The 21,089-nt window shown below is 44.2% G+C and overlaps 1 protein-coding gene across 1 annotated transcript in view; it reads right to left on the minus strand.

The window, feature by feature from the left end:
• Nucleotides 1-21,089, minus strand: part of WDR3 (WD repeat domain 3) — a 22,077-nt gene continuing 988 nt past the window's right edge. Inside the window, exons 2-26 of the mRNA XM_031613110.2 lie at nucleotides 20,809-21,018; nucleotides 20,097-20,215; nucleotides 18,079-18,157; nucleotides 17,636-17,731; nucleotides 17,056-17,166; nucleotides 15,978-16,079; nucleotides 15,775-15,872; nucleotides 14,763-14,861; nucleotides 14,194-14,424; nucleotides 13,815-13,908; nucleotides 13,020-13,121; nucleotides 10,397-10,482; nucleotides 9,834-9,969; nucleotides 9,079-9,135; nucleotides 8,098-8,198; nucleotides 7,495-7,606; nucleotides 7,254-7,388; nucleotides 5,690-5,740; nucleotides 5,017-5,082; nucleotides 4,558-4,650; nucleotides 3,974-4,021; nucleotides 2,512-2,555; nucleotides 1,916-2,044; nucleotides 1,320-1,413; nucleotides 1-724 (exon numbers count right to left, since the gene is read on the minus strand). Coding sequence (XP_031468970.2) covers nucleotides 569-724; nucleotides 1,320-1,413; nucleotides 1,916-2,044; nucleotides 2,512-2,555; nucleotides 3,974-4,021; nucleotides 4,558-4,650; nucleotides 5,017-5,082; nucleotides 5,690-5,740; nucleotides 7,254-7,388; nucleotides 7,495-7,606; nucleotides 8,098-8,198; nucleotides 9,079-9,135; nucleotides 9,834-9,969; nucleotides 10,397-10,482; nucleotides 13,020-13,121; nucleotides 13,815-13,908; nucleotides 14,194-14,424; nucleotides 14,763-14,861; nucleotides 15,775-15,872; nucleotides 15,978-16,079; nucleotides 17,056-17,166; nucleotides 17,636-17,731; nucleotides 18,079-18,157; nucleotides 20,097-20,215; nucleotides 20,809-21,018 — 2,649 coding nt within the window. The 3' untranslated portion in view covers nucleotides 1-568. The remainder of the gene's footprint in view (nucleotides 725-1,319; nucleotides 1,414-1,915; nucleotides 2,045-2,511; nucleotides 2,556-3,973; nucleotides 4,022-4,557; nucleotides 4,651-5,016; nucleotides 5,083-5,689; nucleotides 5,741-7,253; nucleotides 7,389-7,494; nucleotides 7,607-8,097; nucleotides 8,199-9,078; nucleotides 9,136-9,833; nucleotides 9,970-10,396; nucleotides 10,483-13,019; nucleotides 13,122-13,814; nucleotides 13,909-14,193; nucleotides 14,425-14,762; nucleotides 14,862-15,774; nucleotides 15,873-15,977; nucleotides 16,080-17,055; nucleotides 17,167-17,635; nucleotides 17,732-18,078; nucleotides 18,158-20,096; nucleotides 20,216-20,808; nucleotides 21,019-21,089) is intronic.

Here is a 21,089-nt window from a genome sequence, read left to right on the forward strand (position 1 = left end):
TTGATAAAGCATATATAAACATTATTTAATAGAGCACAGTGTTTCCTCCATTCCACTGAAAAGTCAGTGGTTGGAGATGACTTCTGAAGTCTCAAAGCCTTGCCCACAGCCTCTGCGCACTTCCACAAACCATCAGCAGGTGTCAAAGCAGCACAAATGTTGCCAGCTGCCTCCTCGGGACAGGATAAAGTCTGACCAGCAGCCCATGTGCTGATTCACCCCATTCAGTTAGCACACTGCCAGCAGGCTGATCTCTTCTGGAGAAGAAACCAACTCCAATTCTGTCAAGCATTCTGGTAGAGGAAAGGCATTGACCTTTGACAGCCACCTCAGAAACAGCTGAAATGGATACATACAGAGCAGAGCACAGACAGCTCATCTCATTAGGCAGAGGCGATCAACCTGTGCTGGCACTGTCTCCAGCCAGGCAAGGCTGGCTATCCCACAAGAAGAAGGGACAGGCTTTGTTCCAGTCACCAAATATCACAGAGACGTTCAGCCACAAGAATAGGTCCATGGCCAGCACTGAGGTTAATTGATGCCATCCAGCTGCTCCAGGCAGCAAATGCTAAACCACTGCAAGAATCATTTTCTCTTTCTTCTTCCTCTTTCTCTTCTTCTCCTCAAAACGGTCTGTAGCATCAGCAAAAAACATGACCTCATCCTTGGCCTCAATCTCTCTCTTGAGGTACTGGAGCCCTGCCATGTTGAATCCCAGCACATCCTGTTGAGACAGACAAGCACCGTGCTGTTGGGCACATCTCCAGCTTGTTAGGAGGTACAAGCTGCTTGGAACAGGTGATATCTGGTCACTCTCAACTGAGAGATGATGAAAGCAAGACAATCCCCCACAGTTAATTAAGCCAACAGTACTTAAATGTAAATTTCATCTGAGCAGGTGAACAACCTGCGCTCTGTTCCCCACATTTTTGTTAAAAATAGCTATAATTCACTATGTCCTAAAAAACAAGTTGTTATCAACCACCTGAAGACGTTCCCGGGAAAGGTATTTAAAAGATTTGTAGCCCACAAGAAGACAAATAAAAATAGTTAATTTACTTCCCACATATACTAGAGACCCAAAGCACAATTACATGCATCAACAAAAAGCCAAAGAAAGAAGGGAGAGGGAGGAAGAGCACATAAAGGATCATCATTGCATAGTGTCACATCAGGAAAATGTAGCCTGTTTGCACAGGAGGAAGGTGAAAATGGGCTCTAGACCCCCAGACAGCTTTCCTGCTAGACCGCAAATGCTTCCAGACATTGGCCAATACTGCTATGCCAGACTCTGGAGAAGGAGAGGCAGCAACACTCACCCGGGCCTCACTGACTCTGGAGATGGTGGTTTTCTTCAAATTTTCTATCACTGTCACCAGCATCTGGTTGCTTGTTATCTGCCCAAAATGTATCCTGGGAATGAACACAGGACCAGCAACTGACATCAACACAGGCATGTCAGCACCCTGCATCTTGTTTAGCCCACTCCCAGATGATCAGCTGCAGGTGAGGGATGCAGCAATTCCTCATTTCCCACATCTTTATTCCCAAGAGACCACACCTTTATTCCCAAGGTGGCTTTCCAGGAGCTTCAGAGACAGAAACTTTAAAAGCCCAAATTTTCCCCACACACTTAAGCTGCACATGTTCACAGTGCATCACATAGTCTTTACAGCTTCAAGAGAAAGAGTATATTCCCCAGCTCTTGTGCTGTCCCAGGGCACTGCCTCACAAGAGGAATGAGCACCTTTCTTTTCATGTAAGTGGCACAAAGTGAGTTCATGACACAATATAGAGGGGCCCTGAGGAACAGGCAGACCCACCACTGACCAGAGCCTTCCTCACATTCAGGATTTGGACAGTAATGACACTGAACTTAGACCAGCAGACCTGTCTGTGCAGATGGAAGACTCACTTGAGCAGGAAGAGGAGAGCACGGCACAGGAGTTCAACTTCTGCACCCAAGTGAATATGTTCATTGAAGAGTCTGAGTAGGTCAGGGACATAGGAGAAGGGCAGCACCAGGAGAGACTCTTCCAGCTCACTAAGAAGAAGCAAAGGGATGCTAACAATAGTCTCAGCTACTGCAGAGCTATAGATGAGCAAGAAATGTTTCGATGTGGGAAGATTCTGACACAAAAGCTGTGCTGAATGCTCCCCACTGCTGGCCTGTGCCTGCCCACAAAGCACAGTGAATCTGCACAGCCCAGGGCCCCTGGCAGCAGGCATCTTCTGACACAAAGAAGGCACAGCATTCCATCCTCAGCATTCCCAAGTTCCTCTTCACATACACATACATCTCCAGGCAGCCAACACCTACACACAAACTTCATTGAATACTCCTCACGGACAAACTCCCACTCCCCAGTTCCAGACAAAGGCTGCCAGAGAGCAACCTCCACTCTTCAATACCACCCACTCAGCACAGGAGTCCAACACAGGACCCCAACCAACCCTGGACTCAGAAATCCAATTCTTTAGCACAAGCCTGTTCAGACTCTTGGGACTTACCTTGACTTGACCTTCTTGAAAACTTCTAGCACGTACTCAGAGGGCTGTAACAGAGGAAAGACAACAGCTCTGCACATCAAGAAACATTCCAAGACAAACACGTACCTTTGAGGCTCATTTTGCCCAATTAAAAACACACAATTACATCTTGTGAGATGGATAGATCCATCTGAATGTAACAAACAAAAAAGAAACCCCTTCAGCTCCAACCAACTACTGGTCTTGAAAGTTCTCCCTCCATAAAACAGAAACCCAGCCTTCTCAAAATACACCAAACTGGTGAAGATATATTGGGAAAAAAATTATATAAGAACAGACAATATATACAAAACTTTACACAAACTCATCTCCAAAGATTTAATAATTCCTCCCCATTCCTGTTTATCTTCTTAAAGTATTCAGCAAATGCAGAGCTGCCAAGTGCCAAAGAGAAGTGTCTCAATACGAGGTCATAGGATCTCATTCACTTCTGTTCAGTGTATGCAACGTATAATTAACTACAACTATAGTCAGAGAGAAAGGGACAGGATGTAAAAAAATGTAAATTCTATATGAAAAGAAACAGGCTCAGTAAAAGCTGTACCAATTCCCTAAAAATAAACCCTGTGTCAATTACAACACAGCCCTGCCTTGCTCAGCATTGCCCTGCCCAATTGATTTCAGGTCAGAAAGCCTTCAAAATGCCTCCACTTCCTGCTCGAGTCAAAGCAATACAGTTGATACACTGGGTCAAGTGTCCCACATGCAAAGTCTGTCCCAAAAAGATGATCATAGACCATCGTGGCATGAAGTACTTTTGTTCAAGATTTGACACTGTAAATGCTCACTATGGTCAGCTCATCACATAACAGAATGTGTCTTGTAGTGTTTTTACCCAGCACCAGCACTTGGGCATTCCTCAAGAACCTTCTCTGTACAAAGCAAAAAAGTTGCTACTACTAAGCCACAGAATTTCACTCACCCCTGTTAAATCTATTTACTTTGCAGTTAAATATGCCTATATTTACAGAGGAAGGGGGGAGAATGGTTCTGATTAAGTGCTTATAAGTGTCAAGTGGCCAGGGGTGCACAATGACATTGGTTCTCAATTACCCATTCCACTGGAGGCTCAGGTATTTTGTATCTGATGGCACAGCTCCCCTGAATATTCTGTAGCATGGCAACCACAATCTCTTGCCAGAAGCATGCATAGGAAGATTTTAACTAGCTTCCTGTTGCTTAGAGGAACCATAACAACTGGCTCCAACTCTACATGATAAGGTCAAGACTACCATCAGGGTTATGTTCGGCTGCTTTACTTTTATTACACTCATATAAAAGAAAGTAAAAATATATACTATGTTCACTTTGCATAAATCCTGTCTTCCCATTGCAATCCAGTGTTCTGGCTCAGCCAGCAAATCAAACAGCCTCATTCCAGTTGATGATAGCACATGACCCAAGGCCTGAGCTTTCCACTTACTGTAATATTTCCATAGGCACGAAGAATGGGATTGGCAGGAAAGGGAACCTGGAGACACAGAATGGGTTAGGATGAGGCAGGTTATTCAGAGTGAAAAACGCATATTCACAGTGAAAGACAACCCACAGTAGAAGACAGTTTTTACCCAGTGTCTTCCCTCTTCAGAACCTCACTGAAGGCCTCACTTGCAACTGCAGGACAAGCTACTTCTCAGATATGTATGAATAACTCAAAATGCGTACGAATTTTCTTCCACTTCTTATTGTCACATATATCACAGACCCTTGTTTAGCATGAAGTGTTGAGATGAAGGCAAAGAATAGGCAGTGTAATGGGAGCATGGTCAGCAGCACAGTTCTTACTTACTTCCTACTGTGACTTTCAACATAAAAATCCTCAGAAAGAACACACCACTAACCATGCCTCAGGGTACAGTGCCATCTGTCCTCTGTAAGATTTCAGCAAATCTCTGCTTCTTCCAGCTGTCCTGCCTTTATCTGCATACTGAGCCTTCCCACCAAGATGCTAGAGTTGGAAAGATACACCCACACACCTCAGGAATTGTACTTTCTTTAGTCATTTACCTCTTTTCCAGCAGCTTTACATATGGCCTTGTGCTCCTTCAGTTTTGCCATCTCTTCTCTATACAGCTCAATAGCTTCCATGATCCGCTCAGTCTGTGCAGCACAGGAACAGAACCATCAGTCACAAAGCACAGTTCATGTCCAAAGTAACTTCTATTCCAGACCACGCTGCTACTCTGAGCACATCAGTCGTGCCCTGAAGGAGTCAAACACTATCAACATTTCCCAGCTGCCCAGAGTGCACTCTGCTGCAGCTTCAGCTCTCCAGAGGACAGACTGCTCTTGGAGGCAGAAGTGATTCTGCACCTTTATATCTCACAGAGCAACTCCTCTGAGCTGCTGCACTTATGGAACAGCATAGATTACTCACCTTCAAACAGACACTCTAACCTTGTGACACCCCCACTCTGAGAAATTGATAAGGCACAAAGCAATGCTGGGTGACCCATGCAGTCTTACCGCTTTGATGGTTTCAATAGTCTTCTTCCCTGCCAGTCCCGTCTCTCCTTGTGTCTCTCCAGCCACCTACAAAACACAGTTTGCAGTTCTCTCCTGCAGCTGCAGATACACACACAGAGGCACCCCCTGCATCTAATCACAAAACATCAGCCCCATTCCCTAAGCTTGCCATTTGTCTGAATAAATACAGGCTTTCAGCTGCACTTTCGCTCAGGACCAAAGGCACTGTGCTATCTCAGAACACTGGGAGGCAAATAAGCACAGTTCTCATCTGACCAACAGAGGCTGAGGGATCTGCTCATCTGCTCAGGGTCAGAACTGTCAACAACACAACCCCAGTGTCTGTGCAGAAGGCTTTCCCACCCACTCTGCACCACAAAGACCTGAAAGTAGCTGTCAGAAGGCAGCCCAATCTTGTTCTCGGGCTTGTGTGGATGTGAGCAGGGAAGATATTCAATATCCACAGCCCTGTGTGACAGTTTGGCCAGATCCACACACTCCCAAAATTGTCTGAGCCAGTATCAGAGTCCTGGGGAATTTTCCTGCATGCAAATTCTCAATGCAACAGAATCACCAGTCCTCTGGACATTTCTTCTGTGTCTCTTACAGAAATTCTAGACTTATGAAGGAGCTCTGTACAGTCAGACTGACACACTCAGATGGTACAACTCACCACAGGTTGCTCTTCCTTTGCCACACTTTCTTCATATTCAGCTTCTCGTTGCTACAGTGAAGAGAACACAATGTATTAACACTGGCAAGCAGGCAGCTAGCAAGTGTACAAGTTTCTTACAGACTGGAAGTGCAACAGAGCCTGCAGCTTCTTGCAGCCTTATGCAAAAACCAGGACCAATGCACAGAGATCAACAATGCCAGTGCAAAACCTGCTTGTCCCTCATTCCCACCCAACAGAGAACTTGGGCTGAAAAGACTGAAAGAAATCAAGGTCTCCAAATTAGATGCAGGAACAGGCTGCAGACAGCCCATCAGGCTGAGACACCAGCAATTCAACACCAGACTTTCCACTTGGCATGTAGCACAAGAGAAACAAGCTCAGGAAATTTCCAGGGCTGTCCTAGCCTGCAAGAGGAAAGAGCCTCCTGCCCACTATCTCTCATATTCATAGGGCTCCATCAGTATGTAATTCACTACTGGTATATTCCTGCCCATTTTGTTATTCAAACTTGACCCAGAACATGTTTGTCCTATCTAGAAAAGGAACTCCGTCTTTCCTGTTAGTACCATGATTCACAACATGCCAGTCACTGCATCAAGATGCTGCCTATGAGTCTCTTTGCAAACAGGCCAGGAAAAGGAACAGTTTATTGCACATTTCTTAAACATTCCTGCTTCTGCATCTGCATCCTTCTCTCACTGAGACTTGAGAACTTCAATAAGAGTGGGATACAGAGCCAGACTCCTCTGTGGGATACAGTAAAATTTCCCATTAGAGATGTGTAAAAATGTTTCCCCTGCTCCAAGGTGGTCCAGCACTGCAACAAACATTCAGTCTGGAAAACTTCCTTCCTTGGAGATGTTCCTGAGTCACCCAAGCAAGTGTGTGGGCAATATGACAGAGTTTTAGGGTTTGCGTACTATGAACAGGGGGTTGGACCACAGACCCCAGAGTTTCCCTCCCAGCAGAGTCCTTCTGTGAGCACGACTCCTCCAACAGATTCAAAAGGAATGGAAAGGACTTCTTGCAGCATCCCTGAGCTCCAGGGCCTGCTAGCAAAACAGAATGGACTACTCATGCTTGGAAAGGGGGAAAAGAAAACAAACTGCATTCAACAAGAATGGTGCTCTCCATCACCCCACAACAGCCACTTGCTGAACTCTGTCCAAAACACTTCAGTAGAAGTGAGCACAAGAGAGTAAGAGAAGCTTGTTGACTATAGCCAACAAAACTGTAGAAAACCACAGCCATAGAAGAAAGTCTGGGAAGTGGAACAGAAGCACAGCAGAAAAGAGAGCAAATTAGCCAGGCATCTGCAATGCGGTATAGGCAGAAGAGCACCAGCAATATCTGTGGTGCTGTCTCCAGACAGCTTAAGGCAACAGTGCAATCACACAGAAGATGGCAGTCAATCCAGGCATCTCAGCACCAGGCTGTGGTTAGTGATAAGGAAGTCTGCCAAGCGTGCAGCCAGACTCTCCCACAGTGAAAAATGAGGAACCTGTCTGATAGGCCATAAGGAAATTTGGAAGCTGTCTTTGGGAGGAAGAATGCAACTCACCATCTCCCTCTCCTCTTCCAAGATAAGTGGCTCCCTCGTCCTCTCCCAGAGGCGCAGGGACTTGTCATGGGATGCTGACACTACATAGTCTCCATTGGGACTGAGTGCCAAGCACCACACCTCCTGGTGATGCCCCTGCAAGTAGAGAAAAAAGGTAAGACATGAACAACACATCTTCCCAAGGAAAGTGCTGCTCACACAGAGATAATGCTTCATTTCAAGAGCCTCTAAAACTTCCTACCTCCAGTGTCTGGATGTGCTCAAATTTATCTGCATCCCACTGCTTAATCTTGTTATCCTTCCCAGCAGTGAAGAAGAGATGGGATTTGGCCACAAACTGGAGATACATCACACTGGGAAGGTAAAAAAGCAGGAGAGAAAGGGACCTCAAAACACACGTATATAGGAGACAGCAGTGTATTCCAAAACCCTGTAGCCCTCATCACCACTTACCTCTGGGAAATGCTTTCTGACACCAGCCCACACTAGTGTGACCAAATTCTGACCTGGGACAAACCATTTGCTGCCAGAGGGCAGAGCATCCAATGTAGCCAGTGAGGCTTGGCACAAGAACCCTGTGATGTCAGCAGCTACCAGACAGCCCTAGTCACCTTTGTCCTTGTGTCCCACTGCCTTGGACTCTCCATGGAAAGCTCAGCTCACAGGTTTGGTGCTAATATAGGGGACCTTGCCACAAAGGTAGTAAAGGCTCAAATTCACCCCCCTGGGGGACACTTCTGATGGCTTCTCCCCACTACACAGGACGAAAAGCTCACTGCTGGATCACAGCCTCTCAAACAACAAAGCAGCCCACAGCCCAACGATACTGTGGAATTTAACCAACCTGTCATCATGGGCAAAGAGAGAACGGTGACAGTCCCCAAAATCCATGCCCCAAATCTTCACATTCCTGTCGGCAGACCCAGTTGCAATCAGAGTCCCATCCTACAGAGAAATGCAGAGAATGGTGTGGGCAGCTGGCTGGCAGTCCTGTCAGGAATCATCAATGGACTAAGCAGTGCCTGGGCACTGGCTCCTGAAATATGCCCTCCTGATCAAGTTCTTTACTATGAGAGTGGTGAGGTGCTGGAACAGGCTGCCCAGAGAAGTTGTGGATAACCCATCCCTAGAGGTGTTTAAGGCCAGATTGCATGGGACCTTGGGCAACCTGGTCTAGTATTAAATGGGGAGGTTGGTGGCCCTCCATGTGGCAGGGGGTTGGAGATTCATGATCCTTGAGGTCCCTTCTAACTCTGGCCATTCTGTGATTCTGATCCCTCCACCTCCTCTCTCCTTAGCAAGGCGCATCTCTGTAGTAGAGACAGCCCGCAGAAAGCATCCTGACTCTTTTCTGAACCTTTACAGACACTTAAGATCTTAGCTAAAGCTTAGCATTTTTGCAATCCAAAGAGCTTCAATGCAAGGCTACCATGGCCCAAGGATGAACAGACATGAAGAAGTTGCTCCATCTCAGTGCTGCTCACTGCTCTCACTATCAAAGAATTCAGACCCCACAAAGCCAGCTAGTAACTTCAGCAGAGTGTGTTGTACTTCTTAAGAAGAGCCCCAAGAATCACAGCAGCACTTTAGTTTCTACTTCTTACATAATACCCTGTTCAGTTCTGTAATAACCACTGCTCCACAACCTTTCTCAGTGTGTACAGGACTGTATGATCAGGAGGGGCTTGCTGTGTCATATCAAGAAACTGCTGACTATGTCAGGAGCAGAGAGGCATTGCCCTCGGGGCACTACTGCCAGCAGAGGTTCACACAGTCATCACCACAGCCCCACCTGCAGCAGACGCACAACCGTAATGATACTTACATAGGAGATGTCCATGCACAGCACTGGCAGCTTGTGTCCATACAGAGACAGGAAAAACTGAAGCAAAAAAAGGATGTCTCAGTTAGACATGTTGGGTGCATGCATGTGAAAATGCCAGGCTCCAGGCTACCTCTGCTCTTCCTCAGGAGGCCTATCTTTCCAGCACCACTCTTGCCCTGAAAACAGGTAGCAGCGAGGCCATGCTGGCAGAACAGTGATGATGAAAATAAAAGAACCCAAGCAAGCTGAGCTAACTGGTTCTGACCAACACCACCTATGGAGTTTACCTGTTTCTCTTCGCATATCTGTTACTGCTGGTCTGTCTTTTGTCATTTCCCTCATGTTCATGTGCTAACACACAAATCACAAAGCCACCACGCCGCCTCAAACTGTACAAGGAAGATTTTCCTTCCCCAGGTTTTGCCTTTGCTATGCTCAACTTAAGAACCACACACAACACCGATTCACCCTATCCTCACAATTCTACATGGTTCTGGCATACCATCCTGCCTGCAGAGTTTGAGGGACCTTGCCATATGCAGGTTCACAATCCTTTCCAGATAAAACAGATTTTCTCCCCAGCATGAGCAAGCCACAGTTCTGTCAGTATTGTTGGCAAGCAAGAACAGGAAGTGGGATGCAAAGTATCCCTTTGATTATTATTGGGATCCTACAATAAATGGGCACCTTTCCAACATACTCCTCATCTTCCAAGCTATAATTATCGGCACCTCACAGCCCACACAGTCACATACCTTGAGCGTGTCGGTGTAGAAAACTTTCACAGTGCAATCCAGTAAAGAGACAGCTAGCAGTTTCTGGTTGGGGCTGTACCGCACACACAGAACATCTTCATCCAGCTGCAAGATGCGCACCTGTTTCATGGACAGCCTGGCAACAAGAGGAAAAAAAAACCAAAAAAACCTCTAACCCCAAAGGAACAAGTTGAGAAAAGACATAAATACAATCCCCACATTGCACCCTGGGAAAGCAGGCTAATCCTAACATGAAGCATCTTGTTTCTCATTAGGACTCAAACAAGACAGGATTGGAAATGAGCACGACACTGCAGGCTGACAGAGTTCACTGTTAGATGTACAACTTGTGATTAGAGGCTACACTGTATGCAAGCAGGGGACCACAGTGTAAGGGGACCTCACATAAACTCAGACCTCCACAAAACTCTGCACTGACACTCTTCACCACATGTTCCATGCACATGTCATTGGCCCTTCTTGTGGTGCACAGCAAAAGCCAAACCATCCATCAAAGAGAATAAATGCTGCAGTTTAACTCAGTCAATGATTTATTTTCTCACCTTTTCTGAATGCTGCTCTCATCCTTCACAAGCTCAAAATCCCAGAATTTGACACATTTATCAGCACCTCCTGTCACAAAACCACGCTGCAGGGGAAAAACAAAGTTATTATGAAATCAGTTCCACTGTAACACAGAAATGCTACAGACATGAACTGCCAACACAGCAGGTTTTTGAAAAATTTCTTCACATTCCCACAGCTTTTATGATTAAGAGGACACCACCAGGAGCACTTGCTCTGGTTGGAACAGTTATTACCAACTGGCTGAGCAAGAACAATTTCAGGAGCTCTGGCAGGCAGATCTGAGGCAAAAACTGCAAATGTAAAGCAAGACATGGACTAAAACTTTGGAACTGAAAGTCATCTCAGCTGTAGGTAATGAAGTGCATTTTGGGAATGAGCTGACACTCACTGTTCTCGAGTCACAAACACCTCATCATCATCACAAGCACAGCCTTCTAAAGGAAGAAGAAAACACTTTTACATTAAAAACGAGGGTAAAAACTGTCCCATATGTTTTAATCTGCTGAGTAAATGAATCACAGGCAGGTTATTACTTGCTGTGGTTTTGATTCCACTAAAAGCAACACTGCAGCTTCTAGCTTAAGAAAATGAAGAAAAGTATAATAAACAAAGAGAAGAAAAGTGAAAGTTGGTACAAATCAACATGAACCTGAATTCTGGCAACAGAGAAAAATGCTTGAAAAAACAAAACCACACAGACCATTTCTAGAGATGGCTGTAAGAGCTGTTAAGCAGCAAGGCTCAAAAAGTGTGTGGATTCAGCAAACATTTCTCATCTGTTGTGCTCAGGGAAAAGCCATGCACAATAATCATAGTACAAGACTCCAAAAACTCACAAGACTGTAAAAAGAAGCTACTTGTGTCAGATGTTTATAACTCAACGGTTTCACATTCACCAAATCTAAAATTTTTATGGAGCAGAACTAGGTACTCTCTAAATCATCAATATTCATGCTTAGTAAGTTTGGAAATATGAGGGAAGATTCAGGAAGAAACCAATAGAACATCAGAATTCAGACAGAGGAAGCAGGCAGGCCTGTTAATTGTGAGCATACTCAACAGGCACTTGCAATTTCATCAAACAAAGGAAGTAAAATTAAAACAATTAAATTCAATTGAAACAAGCTTAGGGAAAAATAATATGATGGAAATTACCCTTTTCCTTAGGAGTAATGCTGTAGTTCATAGAATCATAGCATAGTTGAGTTGGCAGGGTCCTCTGGGTTCACCTGCTCCATCCCTGTGCTCAAGCAGGAACACCCAGAGCAGGGTGCCCAAGACCACTAACAGTCAGTCAGTGTTTGAAGACCTCCAACAAGGAGACTCCACACCCCCCTGGGCAACCTATGCCAGAGATTTGGCACCAAAACAACTTCCTGATGTTTAGAAAGAACCTTCTGCGTTGCAGTTTGTACTCACTGCCTCCTAGAAGAGTTGCCTCTGTCCTCTGCACACCCTTTCTTCAGACACTGATATACAAGTAGGGAAGCAAGGATCTAAGCTCAACATATACATCTACTGCAATGCAGTGCCCCAAATGGGCTTCAAGGAACATGGTGGATTATTACCTAACAACACATTCTCACCACTGAGGGTTGTCAAAAGAGCTAAGTCAGTCCTTCAAAAGGTGCTAACTCGTGCATTTGGCACTGGTATAACTTTCTACTACACCATGCATTCAGATCCTAGGGCCACCAGCACAGAAAAGATTGCAGTAGCATAAAAAGTGCCACAAGAATGATTAAGAGCCTGGAAAACACATCCTGCAGGAAAATACAGGAAAAGTCTAGCCTAAGAATCATCAGATAAATGGGTAATATGGTCACTTGGCAAGAGTGCAACACAAAGGAAAAAATAGCACTGTGTTAACAGGATTTTTTAAACAGCAAATGAATACACTAGCAAGTCCAACAGCTGGGAGTTAAAGCTCAACAAGCAGAAACTACAGAGAAGCAGAAAGTTTAACACAGAGGATAATAGTAAAAACAACTTTTCTTTATGTCACCGACCCTGGAGGTGTTCAAGGAATGTTTGGATTTTGTGCTGAGGGACATGGTTTAGTGAGTACTATTGGTGATAGGTGGATGGTTGGAATGGATGATCTTGAAGGTCTTTTTCAACCTTGGTGATTCTGTGATTATACCCAGCCTAAATCTCTCCTCCCTTAATTTGAAACCATTTCCCCTTGTTCTATCACAACAGATCCTACTGAAGAGTCTGTCCCCTTCTTTCTTACAGCCCCCCACAGCAGAATACAAAGGGCTGAAGTTCTCCACAGCTGGAACACATCCATAACATGCTGCACGCACAGTCCCTGCTGGAGAAGTCAAAGTTCTTGATCATACAGAAACCAGGTAAGGCAACGAGGATGGCCCACTTCAACATGGAGACTCACTGTAATGTGCCATCCAAGACCAGAGAGATATTTCAAACTTCGTATATATCTGCAGTTCAAGTTCTTAGACGGTACCAGCTGCATCCTTCACCTCCCATGATGACATTCCCATGCTCACACCAGTAGCACAAATATAGCACTACAGGAAGGAGCTACACAAAAAGACATGGAACAAATGATGTTTACAAGGCTGGCTGAGTTACCTGGTCTGGTGAAAGAGCAATGGACCACACAGCCCCATCATGGGCATTAAGCGTCTCCATCAGACTCCCAGAAGCCAGGTCATACAGCTGCAGCTTCCCTGTCTGGGGAGAAAGACACATCACAGAGGACAAATCAGACCCTCCAACTTCACGATATACCACAGGAACAACTTAGGGAGCATTAATCAGATCTGAAAACAGACCCGAGCCTGACCTCTTTGAGGAGTCTCCAGAAATGGCAAAGATTAAAATTGCTCAAAGCAGAGCTGAGAGACAAAAGGTCTGAGCTACCACAGGTGAGACTCCAGCAGTGACAAAGCAACCATGTATTAATGGAAAAACAAGGTTCCAAAGGTAGAGGAGAACTCAGCAAATATTCCCAGACTGCACAACACACAGGAGAAGTCACAGTAGTACCTTACTGGCAGCAGAGTTCTTGTTCCATTTAAGCTCTCTGAGCTAGGCAGTCACTTCTGAACAAGCTATGACAGCTCCTAACACATCTGCTACCCATCTCTTGAACTTCATTACATCACTGTTACACACAGATAGCCAAACTCCTGATGGAGATCAGGGACTTCCCAAAACTCTCCTCAGCTGCCCAGCTCAAGCCATAGGAGCTACATAAAGACTCAGGAAACAGAACAGACTAACTGCCACAAGGGTTTTTTTTACATCTAAAACAGAATAGTCCAGAAAATGTAATAGATTTTCATTAAGGTTGCCTTAATGACATTTTCAGAACATACTCCCAGACTTGGGCTGAATCAGGAGTGCAGAGGGGACACTATTTACCTTGGTGCCAATGATGACCTGCCGATCTCCGGGGACAAAGAGTGAGCATAGCGCATACTCACAGTCCATCGTTCGGATACACTGCAAAGTTGATCTGTGGACAAAGAGTTCAAAAGCTCTTTTCACACAAAATCTGGTCTGCTAAGTGAGACGTGAGAACTGCCTCTCCCAACAACTTTCTTTTTGGCTGGGGCCAGAAGATACCATATCACCTGCTATTCTGTTGACTTCTTTTACTTAATAAGGGAAGCAATAGTCTATTTTATATTTCTCCATCATTCCCTCTTCCTTATCACTGGATCTCCAAACACACCACCCATAAGTTCCATGAGACTAACATGCACAGGGTAGAGGGGACTGACACGATTGCACAACATACCTGTTCCAAATCTTTACAGACTCTGCAGCTCCTGAAAGAACAGCAATATTATCAGAGCTAAAAGCTAATGTCCTGACATCACTGCGGTGGCCTCCAATGGTTATCCTGGATGCACGGACAGCCTGCGGGACCTGTGCTGACAGGTTCAGGGTGTGTAACTCAATGATGTTGTTCTGGAGCAGCAACACAATCTTCAGCTCTTCTTTTGGAGAGAGAATCATGTCAAATGACCTGTTTGATAAGACAAATTAGATGTACGCACAGATGTACACAGGGGCCATAAGACAACATGTAGGAGGAATCAAGTATCAAGAACAACTGTGAAAGAAGAATACAGACAGAGTGCATGCTATGAACAAGTGCAAGCTAAGCAACAGAAGACTGAAAGGAGGTCACCATTTGGGGCAGTGCAAATGGACTGGCAGACCACGGTAGCCCTCCACTCAGCTCCAAGTTGAACAGATGTTGAGGGGAAAGCTTCTTCCATCTTCTCCATAATGAGCTGTACAGAGCTCTTCCCAAGCAGTTTTACACCACAGTCCAGCCTTGTCAGCAGGATTTCCACTTACTTGATTTTAGCAGAAGCTCTGATGTTAGTGACCCGCTGGATCTCCTCCTGCAGGCTCAGCTCCACATTTCCTTTATGCTCATCTTCTTCAGATTTCTGCCTAAAAACATCAAATAATGGAGGGGGAGTCAGGTAACTCAGCACAGACAAGCAAAACTAAGACAGGGACTGAGAATAGCGCAAGGAAACCACTAAGCTCACTGAAAACAACTGCCCTGTTATCCAGGAGCACTAATTGTTTTTGTTAAGAACAGAGTGAGACAGCTAAGTTCAGGCTGTTATGCATGCTAAGGAGAAAAACTGTCCCAAAAAAGGCAGTGTCCTCTGGGATACAGCCAAAGCACTTAACAAGGCACATTACAAAGATGGATACAAAACAGACAACAGCAAGCTGTGTTTGACTGAGATCAGTTTCTGCTCATTTCATACCACACCCAGAAAGTCCACATTCATTGCCAAAAAGTGACTTCAAATGTATCTATCTGCTCTATGCTTCAGCTTCTACAGTGGAGCCAGAGTTCCCTCAATGGCTACTGTGAAGCAGTCATTAAGTACCAAGATATTCAGAGAGACATTTAACACGAAGTAGCCTTTCATAAAGCTCTGATTTGTATCTCTGCCTGCTGTACAACAGGAGATGAAGTATCAGAGTCATCTGACTTCTCATATGAAACTCTCATTCCAGTATATCCCGTCAAAGATTTTATTTGACACAGTAAGCAGTGCAAACATGAACGTCAGGTGGAAGTGAGAAAAGAACATTTTTTACCCATTTCCTTCCACACATTACCTTTTTTTGGAGGAGAAATACTCAGAAGGAAAGTCTCTGGTAGTAAATAAATGTTGCTTAGACAAGTGCCAAGGATTCACAAGAATAGTGCCCCTAAAATACAACAGCTGGCACAGACAGAATGACCAGTAGCTTGGAGTTCAACCATTGTGTCATGCTGCTTGAGGGGATAACAGTTTTCTGGACACAGACAGTATCCTCAGGCACCCAAAAGATTGCTTACTTGGCTTTTTTCTTTGCTTTCTTCATTTTCTTTTCCAATTTTTTCTTTATTTCCTCTTCAGAAAGGACAGAGAATACTTCTAGAACAGCATCAGTCCCCTAGAGATAGAGCAAACAGTGCAAAGCCTTGGTTGGTGCTTACCAGGTCCAAGGGCTGCAAGAGCTTCCTCTGTAACTCAATAGTAGAACTTCCCCATTACTTACATGGCAGGCCAAAACCTTGCCCGTGCGGTCCGTGGCAAGTGTAACTACTCGATCTCTCCCTTCCCGCATGATGGATCCAGCTTTACTGCACTTTAGGAGACGCTACAGGAAAAGAAAAAGAAGCTTGGTCTGGAAGGCCAAGTGATCTTCCCAGGCACACTGAGAAACCTGCTTTGAAGGGAAGTCAGGAGGAAAAGACAGGACAATGAACCTACAACAGGTAGCAAGGATAATCCAGAGACAAAACAAGTGTCTGTGTGAGTTGCAGAAACTCACACAGAAACGCAAGAAACACTGACAACCTCAGCAGAAAAATAACTTGATTTCACTGGCAAACCAGAGTCATTTAAGAAATTAAGCTGAATTTCCATGCTGCAAAGGCAGCAGAGCACAGCTTCTCTACCAGAAGATGCAAAAAAGACAAAGGACAGGCAAAGGCAAAGGACACTAAAATTGGTGATTAAAAGGAGAAAAATCTTTTGAAAGGAGGTCTTTAACAAGGCCCACTATCTACTATAACCACAAGCAGTCTGAAGTCAGAGAAAAATTCCACAAACTTTCCCCAGAAAGACAGACTCAATAAAATCTCCACCAGCAGCACAAGTGGGAATGGCATCTGACACTACTTTGTGATCATGCCACTTTGATCCCCATGTTTCCATGCTTCTACTTACTGACATGCAAAACTGAGTGAGAGCACTCAGCTGCCAAGTAGCTACTAACTATTTCATTCCCATGCTGTTTAATGAAAGAGCTCTGTTAGCACTGAACCTTCAAACACTTGCTAATCCCTCCTTCCCCAAACAGAGGGCAAAGAAATTGGTTTGTGCTTTGACACAAACGCTTCTCATGTTCTGCAAGCAGATGAGGGCAGCAACTACTGTTGAAAAAGAAATTACCAAGTGATACAAGAATTAACACATTTTCCCTAACAGGCTAAATATAACACTTGGTGTATAAACTCAACACAGATAACCAACGTATCAGCACTTCTCAAACTCCTGTTGGCCCTGCAAGCAGCATCATGTCAATAACATTATATACACCATCCCAGACAGCATGAAAAAAATGAGCTTACCTCCTCAGGACTCTCATCCAGCTCTAGTGCCTCATCCTCTTCATTGTCTTTTCCTGCTCCTGGTGAAGATCCTTTGCTTTTCTTGGATTCTGGCTCATCAGGGTCTTCTAGCTGTTCACAGACAAAAATCCGTATAAGAAATAACTTAAACCACAAGAACTAAGTTGTATCAGTTCCTGTCTCTGAATTTATTCATGCTTCATCTCCCTGGAGAAACAAGTGGTTTGTACATATATGGCAACAACAGTGGCCTACAGTATGCCTGTAAGGACCCAATGTTCCATGTCCTGCTCTCCTCATTCCACAAAACTGTCTTTTCCAGCTGTAATCCAGATGGCCAGAAGATCACACTCTAGAAAGTTTGTTCTAGAAGTTCTTGCAGCATCACATGCAAACCCAAAATACAGAAGACATCTAAAGTCTAACTCAAGAGCAGCTTCTGGACCCCTCAGACAACAAAGAAACCACTTCAGTTCTGTTTCCCAGAACAGCAACCAGATTTAACACGTCCCAGACCCATTTTATTCCAAAGATAAGCACCTGGACAAGAGTGTGAGAGGCCACAGAAAGAATGTCTTACCTCCTGGATGTAAGTGATATCCCAAACTCTCAGTTCACTGTCAGCAGTCCCAGTGATCAGACGTTTCTCTTCAGATAGCAAAGCCATCCCCCAAACCTGTTCAAAAGCACAATGAGAAGAATTGGTTTATGACTTCTTTGACTATCATACCAATACCAGAGCATCCTTAATTGATTTATTTAAACGGGAACCTAGAGAAGACTGGATCCAACTGGTATCTCCTCTAGGGATACCTGTATTTGAACTGTCACCCCTGTATGTTGATAACAGTTCTCAGATAGTTTGGAAGTCTCTCATTTCCTTTTCCCTAAAGCTTAATAACAACCAAAAATACATCAGAGTTCCAGTTTACAATCCCTTAGAGCAAAAAAATGCATAAGGTGAGCCATGACCTGCCATACAAAACCCTTCCATCCCTATGGCTCTCTGCACTTCCTCTTTACCTCAGTACGGTGTCCAACTAGAGTTTTGAAGCAGTGCTGGGTATCCAGGTCCCACCATTTCACCAATGTGTCTTTGCCACTGGAACAAAAACAAAAACCTCAGGACATGAAGAAAGATTGCTAGAGTACATGGTATTACATAAGCAGAAAAAAGCTGAAGAAATACAAAGCCTTAAACATGTTGCAATGTATCACTGACCAGCTGCTCAGACTACAAACACACTGAATTTCACAACCTATTCAGGGACAAAATTATAGCAATACAAAAATGCTGCAAAAGAAGTATCAAAAAACAAACAAACAAAAAAAAGCACTTCCAAGCTCAGCTGCACACCCCAGCATCACACAGCCACCTTTCTAGCTTAGAGAGAGCAAAAACAATCAAATTCTAATGCAGATCAAATTCTAAAGCTGCCTCCTCCACATTCTCAACCTGTGCATTAACCAGGCTACAACAAAAGCAGCCACCTTCAACTTGAGTTGCTCTTCCCAATGGAGAATTACAGCTGTTTTAGTTCCTCAAGGCTCCTGTATGATCAGGCAACCTTGAAAACTCTTGCCTGTGGCTATATTTTGCAACAGTAATGCTAGAAGTGCACCAGAGAAAAGTAATTTGAACATTTATGTAGACTGCTTCTCTTCACCCCACGGCAATTAATACTTTTTTATTTTTCATAACTTTGCCAGAGCCGATTTTTTTGCAAACAAATTAAAATGCAAAATTTGTTTTTCCAGTACTAAGCTTACTCAGGAAGAAAGAAAAATCACTACAGGTGATAACTATTGTTAATCCGTGCCTTTTGCTACACAGCAGTCAAAGGTAAATTGTGCAGGTGAAGATCTGACATAAAAATTCTGCACACAGAGAACTGCAGTAAGGCTTCTTATGCTAAAAGATTTAAAAACAAAAAAAACAATCAACCTAATTTTGCATCCTCAGCAAAGACAAGACTTGGAATTGCATTAGGAAACAGGCATTATTACTAAAATAGCAAAATATATTTCTTTTGCAAAAAAGCAAAAAAGGGACACACAAGAAACTTGTTCTAATTTTACACTGAACTGATTGAGTGCACCTATTAGATGACAGTAAATACAAACATTAGTGACTGATATTTGAGCAAGAATGCCTTCTGTAACTGATTATTATTGAAGGCACACGATCATCTTGCTGATGTTTAACTAAAAACCAACTCAGTAAAACACTGATCATCTTTCAATTAATCCATTTAATTATTACCTAATAGAAAGCCATTCTTCTGAGACGCGGCTGCACAAGTTACACATACAGAAGATAAGACTACTCAATTATTTATTTAGCAAAAAATGGTGGTATACACAATAAACACATTATTACTATTCACTGTTATGATAATTCTAAGCTGCTAAGTCTATCGGTAAGTTAAAACCTTTTTTAAATGTTACTTTTCAGAATCAGCTTCTGCTTAACATATCTGGAATTCAGGCATCAGATTCATAAAATGTGTGGACATGCTGGAAGGTTTGAGAATTCATTTCTTCATCACAATATAATACAGGTCTCATATGTATGGCTGGAGTTTTGAGTAACCTGGTCTAATACAAAGTGTTCCTGCCTATGGCAGGAGGTTGAAATAGGCGGTCTTTAAGGTTCCTTCCAACCCAAACCATTCTAGGATGCAAAACAATCTCATCTTTCTTGAGCAGGCAAAGCACAGAAAAAGCTGTGATTCTAGAAAGAAAATACAAATGGCTACAGCACCTAGGACATATGAATCACAGAATCACGGAATCATTGGGGTTGGAAGGGACCTCCAGAGATCATCGAGTCCAACCCCCCTGCCAAAGCAGGTTCCCTACACCAGGTCACACAAGTAGGTGTCCAGGAGGGTCTTGAATATCTACAGAGAAGGAAACTCCACAACCTCCCTGGGCAGCCTGTTCCAGTGCTCTGTCACCAGTGGGTGCTCCAGTGCTATATGAATAGCAAGTAAAAGTGATTATTTTTCTAATTTACTGCTACACTCAACCTGGCTTACCTGGTGACCAGCAGGTTCTTCTCCTTCAAGAAAAGGACTTGAGTGACAGCATCCTTGTGTCCTTTCAGCCGGTACAAACCACTCTCATTGATGACATCCCACACAATGACATCTGTATCCTGGAACAGATAAAGTGTCACCAAGAGACCGATTTCTCTCTACAAAATGTCTACATCTGCTATAAGACTGAACAAACTACTTAAAATCAAGCTTTCTCACTCTGAACTGGAATGTTAAGGATGAAGAATGTAAATGACAACCTCTCCCTTGATAAGCATTCAGAGCAATAAATGCACCTCTGTCCTTGCTTGGGTCACTTTCAGTACTCCTGACCTCACAATCTTCTTCACTTTCAGTAGGTCTGCTAGTACCCTTCTTCTGCATCCAAGACTCTACTAGCCTCAAACTCCCTAACACTACTGTCGTATTGCATCTCCAAATTGTCTCAGTGCCGTCACAGTATCATGGAATTATATAATGGCTTGGGTTGGAAGGGACCCCAGGATCATCAAGTTCCAACCTCCCCTTCCATAGGCAGAGCCACCTCCAGATCTGGTACTAGACCAGGTTGTACAGGGCCATTCCCTTCTACACGCAGATGCCACATCACCCCCTTAAAATACCAGACATTTTCGTGCAGGTCAACATTCCCTACAGATCACCTCTTTTACCCTTCGTGAGAGGGCTTGTCCTCCCAACATGCAGAGCTCACCTTTGAGCCAGACACCAGCCGGCCCCCCAGCTGGTCATACTGCAGTGCTGTGACCGCAGCCTTGTGTCCATTGAAAGCAACGTTCGCTTCCCCGCTCAGGAGGCTGAAGATACGGATGGAGCCATCTTCATAGCCAACAGCCAAGTGCAACCCATCAGGAGAGGGGCAGAGGAAACTGACTTCGTGCTTGGAACCCTTAAGGATAAGGACCTGTGATTTTTAGGAGAAAACCCAAAATGTTGGTAAGTACATCAGGGCCATATACAAAAAGAAAAAACAGA

This window comes from Phasianus colchicus, chromosome 1 (genome assembly GCF_987193195.1).
Source record: "Phasianus colchicus chromosome 1, bPhaCol1.hap1.1, whole genome shotgun sequence".
NCBI lineage: Eukaryota > Metazoa > Chordata > Aves > Galliformes > Phasianidae > Phasianus > Phasianus colchicus.